Consider the following 19147-nt stretch of genomic DNA (forward strand, 5'->3'; position numbering starts at 1 on the left):
TATCACATGACGCTTTACGGGCAAATTAATAAAGTAACGCTGCTTGATTGAATTATAACCCCTTGGCATTTTGGTCGCCTTAATTTTGCGCTCTGAGATCAAGGTTAAAAGAACCATCATGAGTCCATCACCGAATGGACCGTGACAAAGCCAAACTCCTACAACCCTCAGGAGTTGCCATGAATGTTTCTCAAGCAATTTCAACTCCATCTCCTTACTCATCCCTGAAAAAACTTCGCCCAATGGTGTAACCAAAGCAGCTTTAGAAGCACCTTTATTCAGCAATTTCAGTTGCACACTGGAAAAGTGAGTCACAAATATAATAACCGAAGGGGTTGGGTAACACTTGATTTTGCAGAGTGATCCTCTAAGGGATATTAATACAAAAAGACACACTTTGGGCTTAGCAACAGCATTGTTAAGTTATGCGTTTCCAAGGAAGCGTATGCAAGTATATTCATAAAAGGAGTCAAGGTGGGGTGTTGTAAAAGTAAAGAAGAAAGAAAAACACGCGTTAGCAGCAGGTAAGAAGTTAACAGATGACAGAACAGTAAATTCCAGTGTGCACACACAAAGGTTTGCATAGGAAAAATTAACAATTCAGTTAGATTGAGACAGAGCTGACCTTGAAAGCCAAAAGGTAACATACAGCGGTTGAATTTGATGTTAGAACTGGTGTTTAAGAGTTGCAAAAAAAGAAATCTATGCCTAAATGCAACAACTACAAGTTTAAGAGTGGAACCGAGGGGTAACAGCCATGTCCGGGGTCTGGGAACCGTTGTTTAGCACAAGAACTTGGATGCATAAGGAAGCAGAAATGCAATAAACAGAAATAAAACAACTGAAGTAAGATAAGCAAGGAAAAAATTTGAGCTTGGGTAAATAGAACGGCTATCGATAATAATCTTGGCTAATTTTGTCTTCTATAGATAGCACAAAATGGAAAGTAAAACACAGCCGTATGAGTATTGTCAACTACACGTCGCTTAGTGATGCTTTTGCTGGTTTTGATTTCGTTAAATGTGCACGTACAAAAAGGGAAACATAATTCTTTCCAGACTGATTTCCACAGCTGAAGCTTGAAATTAAAAAACAAGAGGAAAATATGAGCATGCAAAGGTAATAAAGAAAAATGGAGCTGATAAAAGTTGGGTTTGTTTCCAAGAAGAACAAGTTTATCTTGTTGGGGAAGATGTGTTTTCAATGATTAACAGCAATGAGGGAAAAAAGTGAGTGTCTCTGTCTCCATCATTTTGAGGATTCTTAGAAATTATTACAAATATGGTTTGTGTCTCAAGATGCAGAGAATAATACTGCATTATAAAGAGAAATTGTCTGTTTCAAAGATGTACTACTACCAGTGGACTAAAAATTGTATCACCAGAATTAACCAGAACACTCTAATCCCACACAAATGAAAATGAACATAACCAAGAACAGATCCAGGTGAATCTCAAACCATCTTTTACTGAAAATAATCCATCAATCACTTTGGACAGCTAAAGCGAGAGCTTGATACATCACTAATGGTAATGAGTTAAAAATGTATTACAAAAAATGGAGTTAGAAACTACTTGCCACTGCTGTGTTATTCTTAAAGGACGCTCATAGCTACACCTCACAGTGCTGTGAGGTTTGTTTGTGTTTCAAATTGTATTGTTAATTATAACACTTAGAATAATAGAATATCAGGTTGGAAGGGACCATAAGGATCACCTGGTGCAGCCCTTCTTGGCAAAATCTTGTAATGCACCAATACACCGCACAGAGGCTTTCACATCTCAGTGCTGACAATAGCACACCTATTAAGGAGCCATTCTGAGGCCCAGATGAGCAATATATTGGAAAGAATTGCTATTCACATTAATGTGGTACATTCCAACATGTGTATTGACCCAACCCAGAAAAAAATGTAAGAACTTGTAACAAAGATAAGTTTATAGACACATTCTCACTCCATTATTATGCTTAAGGACCAGAGCTGAGAACTCCTCCAAACAGAACAGTTTGTGTTGAAGGGACCTTCCCAGCTCCCCCAGTGCCCCCCCTGCCATGAGCAGGGACATCTGCACCAGCTCAGGTTGCTCAGAGCCCCGTCCAGCCTGGCCTGGGATGTCTCCAGGGATGGTTCATCCACCACCTCTCTGGCCAACCTGGGCCAGGCTCTCACCACCCTCAGGGACAACAATTTCTTCCTCATGTCCAGCCTGAATCTCCCTCCTTCAGTTTAAAACCATCATCCCTTGTCCTATCACAACGGGCCTTACTCAAAAGTCTGTCCCCATCTTTCCTTATCGACCCTTTTAAGTCCAGCAAGGCCACAAAAAGGTCTCCCTGGAGCTTCTCTTCTCCAGCTGAACACCCCAACTCTCCCAACAGAGCTGTTCCAGCCTTGGGTCATTAAATGCTCCTGTGCTGTGACAATGGGAGGATGACAAGGTTGCTGTATTTCTTGCACACAGCTCCTTTTTTGTTAGCGCAACAGGACAGCAGAGCACAGCAAAGCAGCGCCCCAGCACCTCATAGCTACTATACATGGGCCACTGCATCACTGGCAACTGAGACCACTTGGGGAAAAAAAACAGAGAGTTGGTGCTTGTAAGTACAACAGTGAAAGTGGGTGAACATCAACATACTTGGACATTATCACCTTCCCCTTCCATGTTGTCTCTGTTATGCTGACTTCCTACATAAGAAAAACCCCTTTAATTAGCTAGTTTTGGTTAAACCTTGCTTGTACAGTGCTTATAGCTATAATTCCTCAGTTTTTCCTCTTATCTGAAATGGAATACAAAAGTAAAGAGCAGTAATGCTTATAGGACAAGTTTGTGAAGGGCTACTGAAAACCTTTAAGAACAGTATTTGGAGTTTACTTCATCTATAAAGAAATTGTGTAAGACACCATGAGACATAGAAACAGCATATAGTAGTTTGAATATATGAAAAAGGGGTGCAACTATGAGCACACTTATCGGTTATAAATACAATTATACCTGCCTTAGTATTTTGAAATTAATGAAGATTTTTTACTAACAAATTAATACAGATTTTGAGGACACAGAGAACTACTGCCTCACCTAGAGAGAACCCCAAAGATTTCTAACTTTACTCAGGTTTACTAGCAATTCTAAAGGAAAACAATTCTACGGTTTTACCTGAGACCAAAGATAATCAGCTCGCCTGTTAAAAGTTCCAGGGAAGATATACAAACCCTCTGTTTCAGTTTGAAGATGAGCTTTGACAATAAAATTAAACAGGATGTATTTTGTAAACAGCAGTTTTCACTAAAAGAAGTCAAATCCAGGTTAGGCATTGATTCAAAAGGAAAACTAAAATGCTAATTGTTTAGCCGTTAAACAAAGGGCAACGTTGAACATACTCAGCAGTAAACTATGTGCTGCATCTCCAGGAAACCGCCTTCTCGATGCTTCTGCTGAAGGCAACGCTCCTTCCTCCAGCGTGGGGAACTCCGTCAGGTCGCTTCTGTCACAAGCCAGGCCAACCCTGGTCTCCGAGGCAGCAGTTGAATGGCTGGCGTCCACTTCTGCTGGAAGCTGATACCACGGCTCGATTCCCTGAGAACAAGCAGGGAGACAAGTGTTCAAGCATCGAAAAAGTTTTACAAGACACATTTCCAAAGGAAATGAAGACTAAGTACTGAAAAAGTGGAATTATTGCCTCTAAATTGTATTTCTTATACAAACAAGAATTGAATCTCTCACTCAGAAAGATCTTGATGAGGACAAATGCTTCATTAGGATGCTGGGCCAATAGTGCTCTTGACACTGTAGTAAAGATGGTTTGCACCGAACAACTGGGGAGTAACAAGCAGCACAGTTTCTGATCTGTCTTTAAAGAAAGTTTCTAGTTAATTCTGATTCTGATTCTAATTCTGAGTTCACACAGATAATGCCTTTGAATGCTACGTAACTGCTTGGTGTATTTTAAGAAAAAGACTTTTAGTTCATGTTCAAATGGAAAGGAGCATCTTCAGTTCAAGTAATTCACTACAGAATGTGCATTGGGATTACCGTGGAAGTAATTAAACAGAAATTTTAATTATAGAAAAGGCACAGACCAGTCTTCAGTTCGGAGAATTAAGAATATCAATCCTATATAAGGCAAATCATTACCACCACCATACATAACTCATAATTACATATACAGTAATATAAGCAAGAATGTCCCAATGAATAGAAAGAAGGACAGTACTACCCCCACTTAATAACTGCAAGCTCTCTACCTTTTGAAACACCACTATGGTATTAAAAGCTACCCTTCACATCAGAATTTTGCTATATGAACTACCATCTTTGCACAATGTTCTTATAATCATTTGGAAATAAAATTTCTGATCAACTCAGTCTTTTCAAAACACCTGTGATCTTATGCCATTCTCAGAGTAATTAATTATTTGGCAGCATATCCATCGGATATAACTACTATGACTGTATCATGATGCGAGAACGGTTTTCCTTAATCATATACGGAATGGGTAATTAAAACTAAGATCTAAAAGTAGCCAGATTCCCCATGAACTGGAGCACGGCTCTGTGCTAACATGGAAATCCACGGTTTTAAGGCAGACAGATCCAACAATTTAAGAGGCAGGAGCACGACCAGGATTATAGCAAATTCATACTGGATACAGATCAAAGACACTGTTGCAAAGAAGAAAACATTACACTGGAAAACATCGTTGGCTTATAACCAGAAAACAGAAGGAGGGGGAGAAAAAAAAATAATAATTAAAAAAAAAGAATTACTGGGGATTCAGTTTTAAACGATATGTCAAAACGGTTTGTAACAGTTGGATCAAGATTAGACGACTTGTCAGAGTTTGCAAATCTCCTGGTTTTCTGCACTTCCAAGATACAGAAACACAGACCTTTACAGGGCAAGGATGCTGGTCTGAACTATACAGAAAAAGCACTTCATATTCTTTTCAATCATATAATTAACTGTGAAGCACAAGCAAAACAAAGCACAGTGCAAATACCGAATTGAGGGCAGTTTTCTGCCGTATTGCTTCTCCCAGGGAGATCCCGCTGGTCCCCGATGTCTGCGTGTCGCTGCTGCTGCGGCTCAGGGAATCCTCCTGCCACCCACGGGCCGGGGGAGTTGTTGCAATAGGCTACAAGAAAGAATATGCGTCTTTAAAACAGAATTTCAACACGGCGAATGAAATATATAAAATACACAAGTCACCCCTAAGGCCAACAGTTTTGTGACTACTTCAATGCACTTTGACAGTGACCCAAGTTCCATCGAGAGTCCCAAAACTTAACTAAAAGGGGCAGGTTCATTTGCCACTATTAATCCCCAAAAAAACAGTGAGTATGATTTTCTGCACGTTAGCCAAGCATTTCTGAGGGCCAGAGATTTGTTTCTCATTTCCAACCCATATACACGCAGCTCTCAGTAAATCAGAAAATACCAAAAAGACTCATCGCCTTGATGAAAGTCAGGTTCTCACATTTGTTCTGTCTGGTTGTTAGGTTTTTTAATACTCATTTTTTAAATAGTTGTTGGGTTTTTTAATAGTAATTAATAGTAATTTTAACACATTTACTACTTTATTAAAAACAGAAGGTTTTTACTTATATAAAGGTTGTAAACTAAACTTTCAACGCCATCTCGCACAGGTATCTTAAAGCAAATCGTGGTTGATTTCTATACTACAATTTAGCAATACTGACATACTTTGAGGCCATGAAATGAAGTTAAATTGGACGGCAGCCTAGAAAAGCAGCTGTAACCATTTTCTCTTCCCCACGAGGTAACAGAGGAAGCTGTTGTGAAGTCAGAATGAAATATCTCTTCTGTGCCATCCCATGGCTGAGGTCACAGCGACCGCAACAGCTTTCCCCAGAAAAGAGAGCCAGACGGGTTCAAACACAATGGGCTGTAATGGTGAAAATAGACATTTCTGGAACACCAAGATATAGTCCAAACACAAATCTTCCAGGAAAGTAGTTAAAAAAAACCCCTAGAGACTCAAACTGGAGAATATCAGGTAATATTATTAATTCAACATGAAGCCTCAACCAGAAGGACTTGTAGTAATACCCCACCTACCCTCGTCCTCTTCCTCGTGTCAACTCAAGTTCCAGTTTAACTCAATAATAATAATTTTTTAAAAAGCCAAGCCAGCCTGGGAGGTATTTTTAGGGATTAAATCAGCAAATGGTGGGGTCTGAAGAACATGGCAGTGAGGACAAGCCAAGCTCTTCATCACCACCTCCTGTACGGTGAATGATGTATCTGTCTGGTGGTATCTGGTTGCCGTGAGAATTACAACGGCCATAATTTGGGCAAGAGACCCGTGAAGGGCAGAAGTAAAAGGTAAGAGATGGAAAAAAAGAGAGCGTCAGCGAAAAAGAAGCACTGAATTCCCAGAATATGAATATTTATCATACTGTTGGATATGCGCCTTCGGTTATGAAGTCCTCCAGTGACAACTGGCTTCTCTTCCTGACAAATTGGTCTAATATTCATTTGGAAATTTCCGTTCAGCGGTACAGATCTACCTCGACAGCCTGAGCGCATCATTTGTAACCTTTAGCACAACAGAAACCAAGCCCTGGAATTTTTCATGAAGACATTAATTACATTCTAAGAGATCAGACTCAAGTTAGAGAAAAGCCCAGAACGCAGACCTGTGTAAAAGAAACACGTAAAATCTAACATTTGAGATTGTTTTCTGTAGATGTGACTACTACCTACTAGATTAAATTGACACCTGAATTCTGTTTCATTCTTCTTACGCATTAAATGATGTGGTTGGTTTTTAATTTATTACAAAATGCTAGTCCGTATTGGACCTTAGGAAAGGTGAACTCACTCTTGACTGCTTATGGCACCTCAGTTGAATGTGATCCTTATATAAAACATACCATCTCTGCATTTTTCAAGCACAGTTACCAAAAGCTCAACTCTCCACAGCAATGTCACAAATTTTCACTTTTGGAAGGACAATAATTTCCAGAATTTCAGTACCATATGCCATCTTAAATCTTTCAACCAAACCGCATCACTGCAATAAAAACAATGTCGCTTTCTCTACAGGTCAGCACCAGCAAACAAATTACTTGGAACAGCAAGTATATTTTTGTGCACGTTTAAAAAAGCTGTAGCTTGTTTATTAACAATGATGTGTAAATTATACCTGGGAAACTAGGACTCAACCAGGCAGAAAATACTCTTCCAAATTAATTTCCTGCACAAAATAAATTTGTTTGGGCTTTGTATTTGAACTAACAAAACCAATTGGAGCCTGTATCCATATACTCAATTCCTATTGCATTCCCCTAGTTCCTATTGTTCATACTAATCAAGTGATTAAAAGAAGCAGCACTGAAGTGTACGTGACAATAACTTTGAATGCAAAGCATTCCAGTAGCTATTTGGTAATTTAATTAAGGCCTATTATTGAAAATTTGGGTTTACAATACGCATCTATAGAAAAGGGCAATTTTATTAATCTGGAAATTAATAGTGTTAGGTACTGGAAATAAATAGCGATAGGTAAGGGAGCCATACTGTGATTATAAAACTAATTCCACAAAAAAAACAGGTACTGATTTTATTTAGATAGGCTGGGCATTGCTAATTAAGTGGGTGTTCTAGAGTTTAGAATGGATGAGTAATGACAGTATTCAAGATGCACATGATGAACAAAAGACTAAACAACCCAACTGTGCATGTTGTTGTTCATTCTCTCCTTTCAAATGACCTTCTCTAGCCTATGGTGAGCAACCCCTCTCCAAATTGTTTAATTACCTGTCAGCCACTTCAATTAAAATCCTTTTTCTAGGCTGCAGCAGTCGCACTACAGACTTCCCTCATCACTTTGCATGAAGGGAATTCTTCAGTTCCCAAAGCCTACTGATTAACCTAAAAAAATAGAAGTTGACTGGCAACCTAAAGAAAAATCTGACCAAGACAATAATTTAATTAAGCCTTAGAGCCAAACTTTTTCAACACACGTGAAGTGACATATTCTTCGTCACAACACTGCAAAGAAACAGCATGAAAAACATCATCTGAACAGGTTTCTTCTACCTGTAGCTTCATTTCTTCATCTTTTACCAAAATATTTTATTATAGAATGGAAAAAAAAAACAAACCCACAATTCACTATCAACTAAAGCCAGACAGAACTCTCCTTGGAGAGAGAATTTAACTTAAACAAGGCAAATGGGGATAAAATGAGAGTATAGAACAATAAAATACAACTGAGCTTCTGTTTCATGGGAATTTCTTTCCTCCTCCTAAATTTACAGTTTTCAAAAGCCGTTCATTTCACATTAGAATTTTGAATAGGTGTGACCAGTCTTATTTTGGGAAAAGCCAGCCAGTGATGTATCACATGCAGATTTCTCAAGAAGAAATTGGTGGAGAAATGCTAATGAGTTATGATGCAATTACTACAAATAGCAATATTCTAGAAGAGTCAGAGTACAATCCAGAGCTACCAAAAGCTCCAATACTCAGTCACCCAGAAGAGCAGGATGGATTCAAATCAGCATTATTATTGCTAAGAGTACTCATATAGCATCTTCCATGCAAAGACCCAAAAATGTTTCAGAAACACTGATTCATAGCACTACTTTAGAACGTACATAATAAATATTTATCTTGCTTTTACTATACACAGAGAACTTAATGTACAACAATATGGGAAATCAGCTGCAGAACTGATTTCCCAATCAGTGTGATCTGACCGTAATGCTGCAAATGTCTCTTATTTGATGCTTTAAAATTTCATCTGTCTTTGCCTGTAGGTTCTGAAAGAAAGTCAAAAAGAAGAACAGCTACAGCATCACAAGGCAAGGAGATTAGAGCATGAATGAGAACGTGAAATAAGATATGAAATCAATGTTTCTATTGCAATTAGGTAACATGATACCCTTTACACATTTTAATATTCCATGTAAGTAGCTGCTGTCATTGTCACAGCAATGCTGCAGCATCATGAACATTAAGAGTGGTCTGCACAGTGGCAAAACTGTAGAGATAAGATAATTATAGAGTCGATTGCTGTTAACACATAATTCAAATGATTTTGCAACTCCCTCATATAAACAAGAAACATACTTCTGTTTTGTTTAAGCAAGCAGAAAAAAATATTACAGAAAAGCAAGAAACAGTCGTTAGTCTCCCAAGTCCAACCAGGTTTTCCAGTTTTGATTTCCAGCTGTCAACATTTCTTATCAAAATACCCATAAACTATTGATCTGTGGGGCAAGAGAGGGGAAGAGCGTTTGAATTGGGGGGGGGGGGGGGGGCTGAAGGGAGATGAAGTAGGACCTCAAAAAAAGTAATATACTTATAATTAATCAGGAATTCTCCCCTGAAACGCCCCCCAGAAAACATCAGTAGTGTTCAATCCAAGAAATTTCGTGTCAAATGAAAAATGACCATCAATGATTGATTTTCCCAGGAAGGCTGGGAAAAAACAGCCACAGGATAAAGCAAAAGCTCTAGAAATGAAGCAGCAACCCCAGCGCCCCAGGTCCAGAGGAGCCCACCTGGGAAATGCTCAGCAACACCACAAGTACCCATCCCAGCACCACTCATTAAATGTCAGCCCTTGCACATCATCACAAACACCATCTCCATGATCCTCACAAACTTAATCATACCAACGCATTTCATCAAATCTTCCCAGAAAAATCTAATACTCCTTTGGAGTTAGATCTTTCAATATTTCCTTCAAATAAAATTCTAAAAGGCAAGTTTTTACACAACTGTGTATATCCACAACTACATAAATCCAGATTTTATGGTGGCAAGGCTTAAGCCTCATCTTAGCTGTAGTTTGTGCTGTGTGTTTAGCATCGCTCTTCAAAGGAAGGAAGCAAACAGGCAAGAGCACATTCTGTTTCATGATTTCATTTTTAAGCCTCACACCAAAAAGCAAATATTAAAGAAACAGCCCAAGGGAAGAGATCTGCCTGCGTGTCCCAGGGTGGGGGTGCAGCACAAAGCAGCTGCAAGCAAAAAGTAAATTAGGATTTAGTACGAGTATAAGCATCTCTGAGGGCTTCCATATAATTAAAGTCAAATGAAGAAAACTTAACAAGGTTTTTCTTCCTGGAATCCAATACAATAAAAGTTAAGCTTTTGCTGCTAAATGCATACTGAGAGGAAAAGGCAAAAATAAAGCTGAACAACTACAACCACCCCCACAGAATGCAGTGCCATTAACTTAAATGGTAGGAACAACCGATCCTGTTTGGCGTTCCTGACCAATGCTGCATTTCATAGAAAGAAAAATGAACATTTCTCAGTTTTGAGCAACTGAAAGTTCAAATATCCAGGCTTGGCTCTTCTTACTTTATTCTGACCTACAGACCACTGAAAATATCCCAGTAAAAATATCATACAATAGCACAACAAATCAATATATCTAGATAGACACGGGCAAGAGAACTACCTAGGTTATTGACTCTAACAGCCTGATCATCCCAGAACATCAGAAATACACTGTAATTTCTTTCAAACAGTTCATTTCATCTCATTGCTCCCTCCTAAAAATCAGAGGCACATGGCCAGGTTAATTCAGTATAAATCTTGTGTTTCAGTTCCCTTGTCTATCTCAACATACAAAAACACGCAGTGGAGGTCAGGACCAACTATTCCAAGACCCACGAGCAGCTATCCAAAGGAGGTGATCGCATAAAAGTGCCAGAGGTAGATCTCAGTCTGAAATCACCTTTGCTGCATTTCATCTTCCTAACTTCAGGACTTATTTTTTCTTATTTTGTCAAGAGTATTCCAGATTCTGCTACCATTTTCCAAAGCGTTTATCACTTGCCCCAGCATAGCCTTATCTACTTATTTTCGGGGTCTCACCATATAACAATCATGCAATTCATCAGTGAAAATACTTAACAGGAATGAGCCTGGAAAAAACATCAAAACTGTACCTGAAATGCCTTCCAAACTGCTGCATATTTTCTTAGTTTGTCCCAAGATCATAAACCTCTTCTGAGGCCATGATACAACCATACGCCACCACCCCTTGAGCTACTAGATCACTTACCCTCTCAAAGATGATAATTAAATGGGTTTGAATACAATTGTCCTTAACAGAGCCACACTGGGTATTTTCTTAATTTACTTAAAATGGTTTCAAGTAGTTTGTTCTAAATTGTTGTGTTTCTCTGCTTTCGTTGCCTATTCCTAGTGGATAAACAAGTATGCAATATAAAAACCACAAATAATGAATAATTAAACAAGGTATAATAATAATTAAATAATAATTACATAAACAAGTAACAAAGGAACACGGAGAAACAGGCACAGATTTACCTCTCCAAACATGGAATTAACCCTGAAGAAACAATTTTGCCAGACCACGAAGAATGTAGGTTGCACTGTCCCATACATACCTGCTCATTTATGACACAGTTATCAGCCAAGGAAAAGCAAAGCAACTGTCATGCAAAGCACTTCAAAGGCTACATGAAAACTCAGAATTCCCTTACACTACATGAACGCAACTGCATTTCATAATAAAGCCATGAGAAATTAAGTTGCTGGATTACAGTCCGTATCAACCCTACTTCGTGTATCAGAACACAAAGAAAAAAAAACAACCTCATTCAAATGCAGAAGAAGTTTTTACAGAAAAGATTTTTTTTTGGCCAGAAACCCAGTAGCACAAGTTGCATGAAAATTGTCAGTATTTGAGTGCAGCTACTGAAATCAGTAACGAAATTCCCATTGTCTGCAAACAGTTCAGCACTAGAAGTTCATCTAGAATCATAGAACACTTTGGGTTGGAAGAGACCTTCAAAGATCACCTAGTTTCAACCCCTGCCACGAGCAGGGACATCTTCAGCAGCTCAGGTGGCTCAGAGCCCCGTCCAGCCTGGCCTGGGATGTCTCCAGGGATGGTTCATCCACCACCTCTCTGGCCAACCTGGGCCAGGCTCTCACCACCCTCATGGGGAAGAATTTCTTCCTTATATCTAATCTAAATCTCCCCTCTTTCAGTTTAAAGGCACCACACCTTGTCCCAATACCACCCTGTAAAAAGTCCCTCTCCAGCTTTCCTGTAGGTTCCCTTGAGGCACTGGTGGCTGCAATAAGGTCTCCCTGGAGCTTCTCCTTTTTCTTTTTTCCTTTTCCTTATCTCTTTCTCTTCCTCATCAGTCTCATGGGCACCTTTTAAGTCCACAAAGGCCGCACTAAGGTCTTCCCGGAGCTTCTCTTCTCCAGCTGAACACCCCAACTCTCTCAGCCTGTCCTCCCGGCAGAGCTGTTCCAGCCTCAGGTCATTCCTGTGGCTCCTCTGGCCCCTCTCCAGCAGGTCCATGTGTGTCCTGTGCTGAGGACCCAGAGCTGGACCAGCAATGCAAGGGGGTCTCACCAGAGTGGATCAGAGGGGCAGAATTCCCTCCCTCCACCTGCTGCCCACGCTGCTGGGGATGCAGCCCGAGATACAGTTGGGTTTCTGGGCTGCAAGTGCACATTGTCGGGTCACGCTGAGCTTCTCATCAACCAGCACACCAAAGCCCTTCTCCTCAGGGCTGCTCTTAATCCATTCTCTGCCCAGTCTGTATTTGTGCTTGGGGTTCACCCAACCCATGTGCAGGACCTTGCACTTGGCCTTGTTGAACTTTAGGAGGTTCATACAGTCCCACCGCTCCAGCCTGTCAAGGTCCCTCTCGTCACTGATGTCCACTGGGACACAGAGCCCTTGATCCCAACTCTTTGAGTGCAAACATCCAGCCAATTTCTTACCCACTGAGTGATCCATACATCAAATCCATATCTCTCCGAGACAAGGATGTCATGCAGGACAGCGTCAAATGCTTTGCAGAAGTCCAGGTAGGTGATATCAGTTGTTCTTCCCTTAACCACCAACGCTGTAACTCCACCTTAGGCCACCAAGTTCGTCAGGCATGATATGCCCCCGGTGAAGCCATGTTGGCTGTCACCAATCACCTCCTCATTTTCCATGTGCCTTAGCATAGCTTCCAAAAGGATCTCCTCCATGACCTTGCCAGGCACAGAGGTGAGACTGACGGGCCTGTAGTTCCCCAGGTCTTCCTTCTCACTCTTCTTAAAAATGTGGGTTGTTTCCCCTTTTCCAGCCAGTGGGAACTTCACCAGACTGTCACAACTTCTCAAATGCAAAGGACGTACCAGTAAATAACATACATTTAGAAAATATTATTCAAAAAAACGTAAAAATGATTTGGTGCTGTCAGGTATGAGAAACACAAATTATTTGAGATGTAACTTGCTTTTTCAGTAAGGACCGGCGTGCTAGCAGCACTTTCCAGACCCACACCATTCTGGCATGAAGGGAACACCAACCAGCGCTATGTAAATTCTGAACTGTTTTATTACCTTTGTGCAACAAACTTTGGGTTTTCAAACACCTACCAGAGATCAGAACCAGCGAAGCAGATCTCAAATGAAAACAAGGGAAGATTCAAAACATAGTAAACTGCCAGGGTGTGCTGAAAGCATTCCAGAAAGGTAACCTGTATGTGTACACAACATACACTGATTTTGAATCCTTTAAAAATCATAGTTTCAACTGTCAAGTTTATAACATCAATAGCTTTACAGAGCATCCTAAAACAACAAGTAGAAAATTAACTACCACTGATTTGCAGCAAGTCTGCCTGTTTTTTGCTTGGTTTCCTAAGACAGGGAGGCTTCCAAGGCTGAGAACACCCTGCTCAGTGGCACTATAAGGCAATCTAAAAGCCGATTACTGCAATACAGCGTAATGCCCGAAGCAGAGGTTTTATTCATGTAATCACAGTGTAACTTATGTTGGAAGGACCTCTGGAGGTCACCCAGTCCAACCTCCTGCTCACAGCAGGACTCACTTCAAGGCTGGATCAGGATACTCAGTTCTTATCCAGCCAAGTTGTGATTATTTCCAAGGATGGAGATTCAGCCACATCTGTGGGCGCTGGTCCAGCACTTCACCACCCTCCTCGTGAAAAACTCATCTCCAGTTGGAATTTCTCCTACTCTAACACATCACCACAGCTGCTTGTCCTGTCACTCCTGTGCACCTCCAAGAAGATTCTTCCTCTGCCTTCTCCAAATCTCTTTTCTGGTAGGGAAGCACCACTGCCAGGTCCTCACCTTCAGCCTCCTCCTCCTCCCTAGGGCAAAGCAACCTCTACAGCTTCTCGTCATGCATCATGTGTTCCAGCTGCTGTCTTGGTGGCCTCCACCAGACTCAGGTCATTTTGCTGACCTCTCTCTCATCCTGGCAGCCCAGAACAGGGGACAGGATCCAGTTGTGGCCAAGAAGAGGGAATATTCAGTTCCATCCAGCTGCCAACTATACTCTTATTAACGCAGCCCAGTGCAGAGCTGGCATTTATTGCTGCAAGACATAGCTGTCACCTCACATTCAACTTGCTGCCCATCAGGTCCTCACGCTCTTCTCTGAAGGGCCACCAGTTGGTACTGATGTACAGGAATTTTCTTCCTGGGTGAGAAAGACTGAATTTTTCATAGCTAAAGCTCATGAGATACCTCTTGGGCCATTAATCCAGCTTGCCAAGGTCCCTCTGAAGAATCCCCATGTCCAACAGAGCCAACACCAGCCGGCTCCAAGATGGATCCACTGCTGGCCAAGGCAGAGCCAGCCAGCAATGGTGGTAAAGCCTCTAGGATAACATATTTAAGAACAGAAAAAAAAACTGCTAAGGAACAATAGCAATGGAGAGAGGAGTGAGAATATGTGAGAGAAACAGCCCTGTAGACACCAAGGTCAGTGAAGAAGGATGGACAGGAGGCGCTCCAGATGCTGGAGCAGAGATTCCCCTGCAGTCTATGGTGAGACCACCTGTCTCCTGCAGCCCATGGAAGTTAAAGGCGGAGCAAATACCCACCTGCAGCCCATGGAAGTTAAAGGCGGAGCATATCTCACACTGGAGAAGTTCATGAAGAACTGTTTCCCTTGGGAGGGATCCCATGTTGGAACAGGGAAGAGTGTGAGGAGACCTCCCTGTTCTTTATATATAACTTCTATGTACGCTCTGCTTTGGACCACTGAAAAAGGAATGAGTATCCCCGATTTTTAGACTTTTGTTTGTTTGTTTACATGGTACTGACAAGAGCTGTAACTTTTCTTTGTTTAGATGACATTGATAAGAGCTGTCCTCTGACTTTAACAAAAATGTTCATTCCTTTCTCTTTTCCACACTAAATTACCACTGAAATAAAAAGTACCACTGTCAGAAGGACCTTATTTTGATGTTTCTACTTGGATTAATCAAGAAAAAAAGAAAAAAAAAAAAGAGAGAGAATAATTTCTATTAATGATGGGCTTTTGGCAATGTAGCTATCAATTTGCAGCATTTAAGAACAAGAACCAAAGACTTGATCCTACAGGATCCTGTTTGTAATCACTATGCTTAGCTAGATGTAGAATCAAACACTTTGCAGGACAGGATTTAAACCCTCTTCATAATCAAAAATAAACTAAAAGAGGAAACAGACAATGTTTTCACTGCTAAAGGAAAACAGCATAAACAGTAAGAAGTATCACTATGTTGGTTACAGAAATTCTTCTCGCTCTTACAGTCTGATGCCAAAAGTTCAATAATCCCTTTAAACTGTCACAAACAGGTACTTGGGCTGCGAGATACAGTCCCAGTCACTCCTCAGTAAGCGAAAACTTGAGGTTAGAGCTGAGTAGATGTTTCTTAAGCCAATTTTAACCACAATTAACAGTTCAGCTGGTTCGTTGTCTCTTGGAACATAGCACAAAACAACACAGAGGTAACAACAACTACCCAGGGCACAACAGCACAGGTCACTTCATCTGACAGGCAAGCTGGGACTTGCAGATTTATAGCACTCCTGAAACTACAGCCATGCACATCACTAGCTACAAAGCTTTTCAGTGTTATTCTCTCTTTGTCAATTGAAATTAGAGCTAAAAGGGTTTCTTGCAATAGAAATACGCAATAAAGGTGTAAAAGCAGCCATGCTACAACAGACAGAAGATGTGCCCAGTCTATCCCCTTGGCCCAGAAGAACATCAGAGCGTTAGCAACAAGCCTGGTATTCCCAGAGCTGGGCGCTGGTTGTCAGAGCAGCAATTAAACCACAGAGCAAAACAAACACCGAGAAGGAAGCAATGGCCACCGTAAAACACAACTTGATAGCCAAAAAGGATCAAAATAAGCGGACCTGTGATGAACATGGTGAAGGTGAAACAAGAAGCAGGAGGGAGGTTCACTGGGCTAGAACATCACATACAACTTCATAAAGTTAACGAGAAAATTTGCCTGTAAATCAGCATTCAAATGAACTTCATTCCTACTTAAATATATACAAGAATACACAGTAGTGGAAGAATCGTCCCTTTTACTCGGTGGCAAATTAGCCTTCCTGAAAACACAGGGTGAAGGTCCTTCAGCAGATGGTTTTTGAAAACCAAATTAAGATCACATCATCCAAACTCCCATATACACATGTTCATTAAGGCTGGTCTTGCCTTTAAGAGATCATATTTTTTCACACAGCGGCTTCTATTCTTTGTTTAAGTCTCTATTAATTTTCCTGATAAGACTGAAATGTATTGATCCTTGGTTCACCGCAGGGAAGGTTTATGAAAATTGATACAACATCTGCTACTTGTTGCCATTTGGCTGTTGCATCTCCAAGTTCCTTCAGAGCTCTGGGATGATGCTCTGGAGTGATCACTGACCCTCACAACTTTTCATCTGGGGTTGTCCTCTGGCACCTTTCCTAATACAGACCTGCAAACGGGACATCCATAAACACCTCCAGACCCACGTGTCCAACATCAGGCACCCTGCATAAAGATGCCTCGCAACAGTTTGCAAGAGTCAGAACTTGCACAGGTACTACAAGCCCTTTACAATTCTGGAAACCACCACAAGAACAGCAGGACAGATGAGACCAAGGGCCAGAAACACAGAATGTCAGGGGTTGGAAGGGACCTGGAAAGCTCATCCAGTGCAATCCCCCCATGGAGCAGGAACACCCAGATGAGGTTACACAGGAAGGTGTCCAGGCGGGTTGGAATGTCTGCACAGAAGGAGACTCCACAACCTCCCTGGGCAGCCTGGGCCAGGCTCTGCCACCCTCACTGGGAACAAGTTTCTTCTCAAATTTAAGTGGAACCTCCTGTGTTCCAGTTTGAACCCATTGCCCCTTGTCCTATCATTGGTTGTCATCGAGAAGAGCCTGGCTCCATCCTCCTGACACTCACCCTTTATATATCTGTAAACATGAATGAGGTCACCCCTCAGTCTCCTCTTCTCCAAGCTCCAGAGCCCCAGCTCCCTCAGTCTTTCCTCACACAGGAGATGCTCCACTCCCTCCAGCATCTTGGTGGCTGCGCTGGACTCTCTCCAGCAGTTCCCTGTCCTGCTGGAACTGAGGGGCCACAACTGGACACAATATTCCAGGTGTGGTCTCCCCAGGGCAGAGCAGAGGGGCAGGAGAACCTCTCTGACCTACTGACCACCCCCTTCTAACCCACCCCAGGTACCATTGGCTTCCTGGCCACAAGGGCCCAGTGCTGGCTCATGGTCACCCTGCTGTCCCCAGGACCCCCAGGTCCCTTTCCTCTACGCTGCTCTCTAATAGGTCATTCCCCAACTTATAGTGGAATCTGTGATTGTTCCTATTCAGATGCAACAGTGCAATACCACAGGAAAGGAGCTTCCCTACGCTCTCACAAAAGAATTATGATGTTCATCCCAGGACATGAGGGTGGCAGCATATGATGGGACACCTGTGACCTCCAGAGATCTCCCCTTGCCCATCTCCAGCACTGGGATGAACACAGCAAAGTGCACAGAGCCAAATATGAGCTCTTCTGGGGCACCAATGGCTCCACGGGGCCACTGGCTGTGACCACCGAGGAGGGTCAGTGACCAAACCAACTACACCGGTCAAGCCAACTGCACCCAGCCTTCCCCAGGGCAGAGTAAGGCACGATGGAAACAGGACAATGACACACACAGGGGGAGGAATCAGACCAGCTGCAGCCCCCGCGTTCTCAAAGGCAGAGCCTTTGCATCCTCCCTATTGCTGGGGCGGCACAATGAGCGCCAGCCCCTTCCCGGGGCACAAGGCGAGATCAGGCCAGCTTCCACACACAGGCAGGGAAGGACAAACACGAGTGAAGCCGGCAGCCACTCCCCTGGCGCCAAGGCCGGGCTGAGGGGCAGCCCAGGGCAGCCACCGCCTCCCCGCAAAGGCCGCCTGCGCCAAGCCCTCCGCAGACCACGTACTCACAGGAACCTGCTCTTCCTCCTCCTCCTCTTCCTCCTCCTCTCCCGGCTTCATGGCGACAGACGGACATGCAGACAGACACACGGGCAGCCTGGACTCCCCGTCCCCTCACAGCGGCCACCCGGTCCCGCGCCGCCGCGCATGCGCCGCCGCCCCGTCATCCCGCCCCGCGTCGTTAGGGGCTCGCTCCCCGCCCCGCGCATGCGCAGCCGCCACCGGTGGCCGTTGCGGGGCGGGGCGGGCGCCGCCGAGCGGCGGGTGGGAGGGCGCGCGGCGCTGGTTTTGGCGCGCCGAGCGGTGGCGAGTGGCGGGATGGAGGGGGTGTACATACAAACACGTGCACACAGAATCGTACACTCACAGAGTCGTTTTGGTTGGAAAAGACCCTCAATGTAGGAAACATTTTGCAAATGTTATAGGCTCAGGCAGGATCTCTCAGCAAGGCCATTTTTTTAAATAACAATATTGCAACACTGGGTGTTCTACCTAAACGTAGTTGTGTACACATAAGCAGACACGTCGCAAGAAGAGCCAGAGGCCATGAATGCATTGCAAAGAGCAAGTTTTATTTTCGTTACCTCTCTACTGGGGGTTCTCTGAAGTCGCACTTGGGCTCCCAGGCAGAGGTGACAGCAGCGGGGACACAGGCGCTGGTCATTCCAGCCCTGCTGGAAGATCACAGGGTCTGCTGAGCTCGCCTGTATTTCACGGCTTCAGGCAGGCACAGCCTTCTGCTCTTTCTCACAACAAAGCAGGAATCTCAGACATAGTGATAAGGTGCCTAGAGTTTCTCACAGGCCTGTGTTATCTAACACAGAGGTTCTACTCACCAAGCACACAAAGTCAGTAAAATAATTAGTGTGATGTATGTGCTTCTTCT

At 42.7% G+C, this 19147-nt stretch overlaps 1 protein-coding gene across 1 annotated transcript in view; it reads right to left on the bottom strand.

Moving 5' to 3' along the window:
- ALMS1 (ALMS1 centrosome and basal body associated protein) overlaps positions 1 to 18411 on the bottom strand; it is a 72085-nt gene extending 53674 nt beyond the window's left edge. The window contains exons 1-3 of the mRNA XM_082051886.1: positions 18271 to 18411; positions 5000 to 5134; positions 3380 to 3575 (exon numbers count right to left, since the gene is read on the bottom strand). Coding sequence (XP_081908012.1) covers positions 3380 to 3575; positions 5000 to 5134; positions 18271 to 18321 — 382 coding nt within the window. The 5' untranslated portion in view covers positions 18322 to 18411. The remainder of the gene's footprint in view (positions 1 to 3379; positions 3576 to 4999; positions 5135 to 18270) is intronic.
- Between the last annotated feature and the right edge of the window lie 736 nt (positions 18412 to 19147).

This window comes from Streptopelia decaocto (genome assembly GCF_964273445.1).
Source record: "Streptopelia decaocto genome assembly, chromosome: 4".
Classification (NCBI taxonomy): Eukaryota; Metazoa; Chordata; class Aves; order Columbiformes; family Columbidae; genus Streptopelia; species Streptopelia decaocto.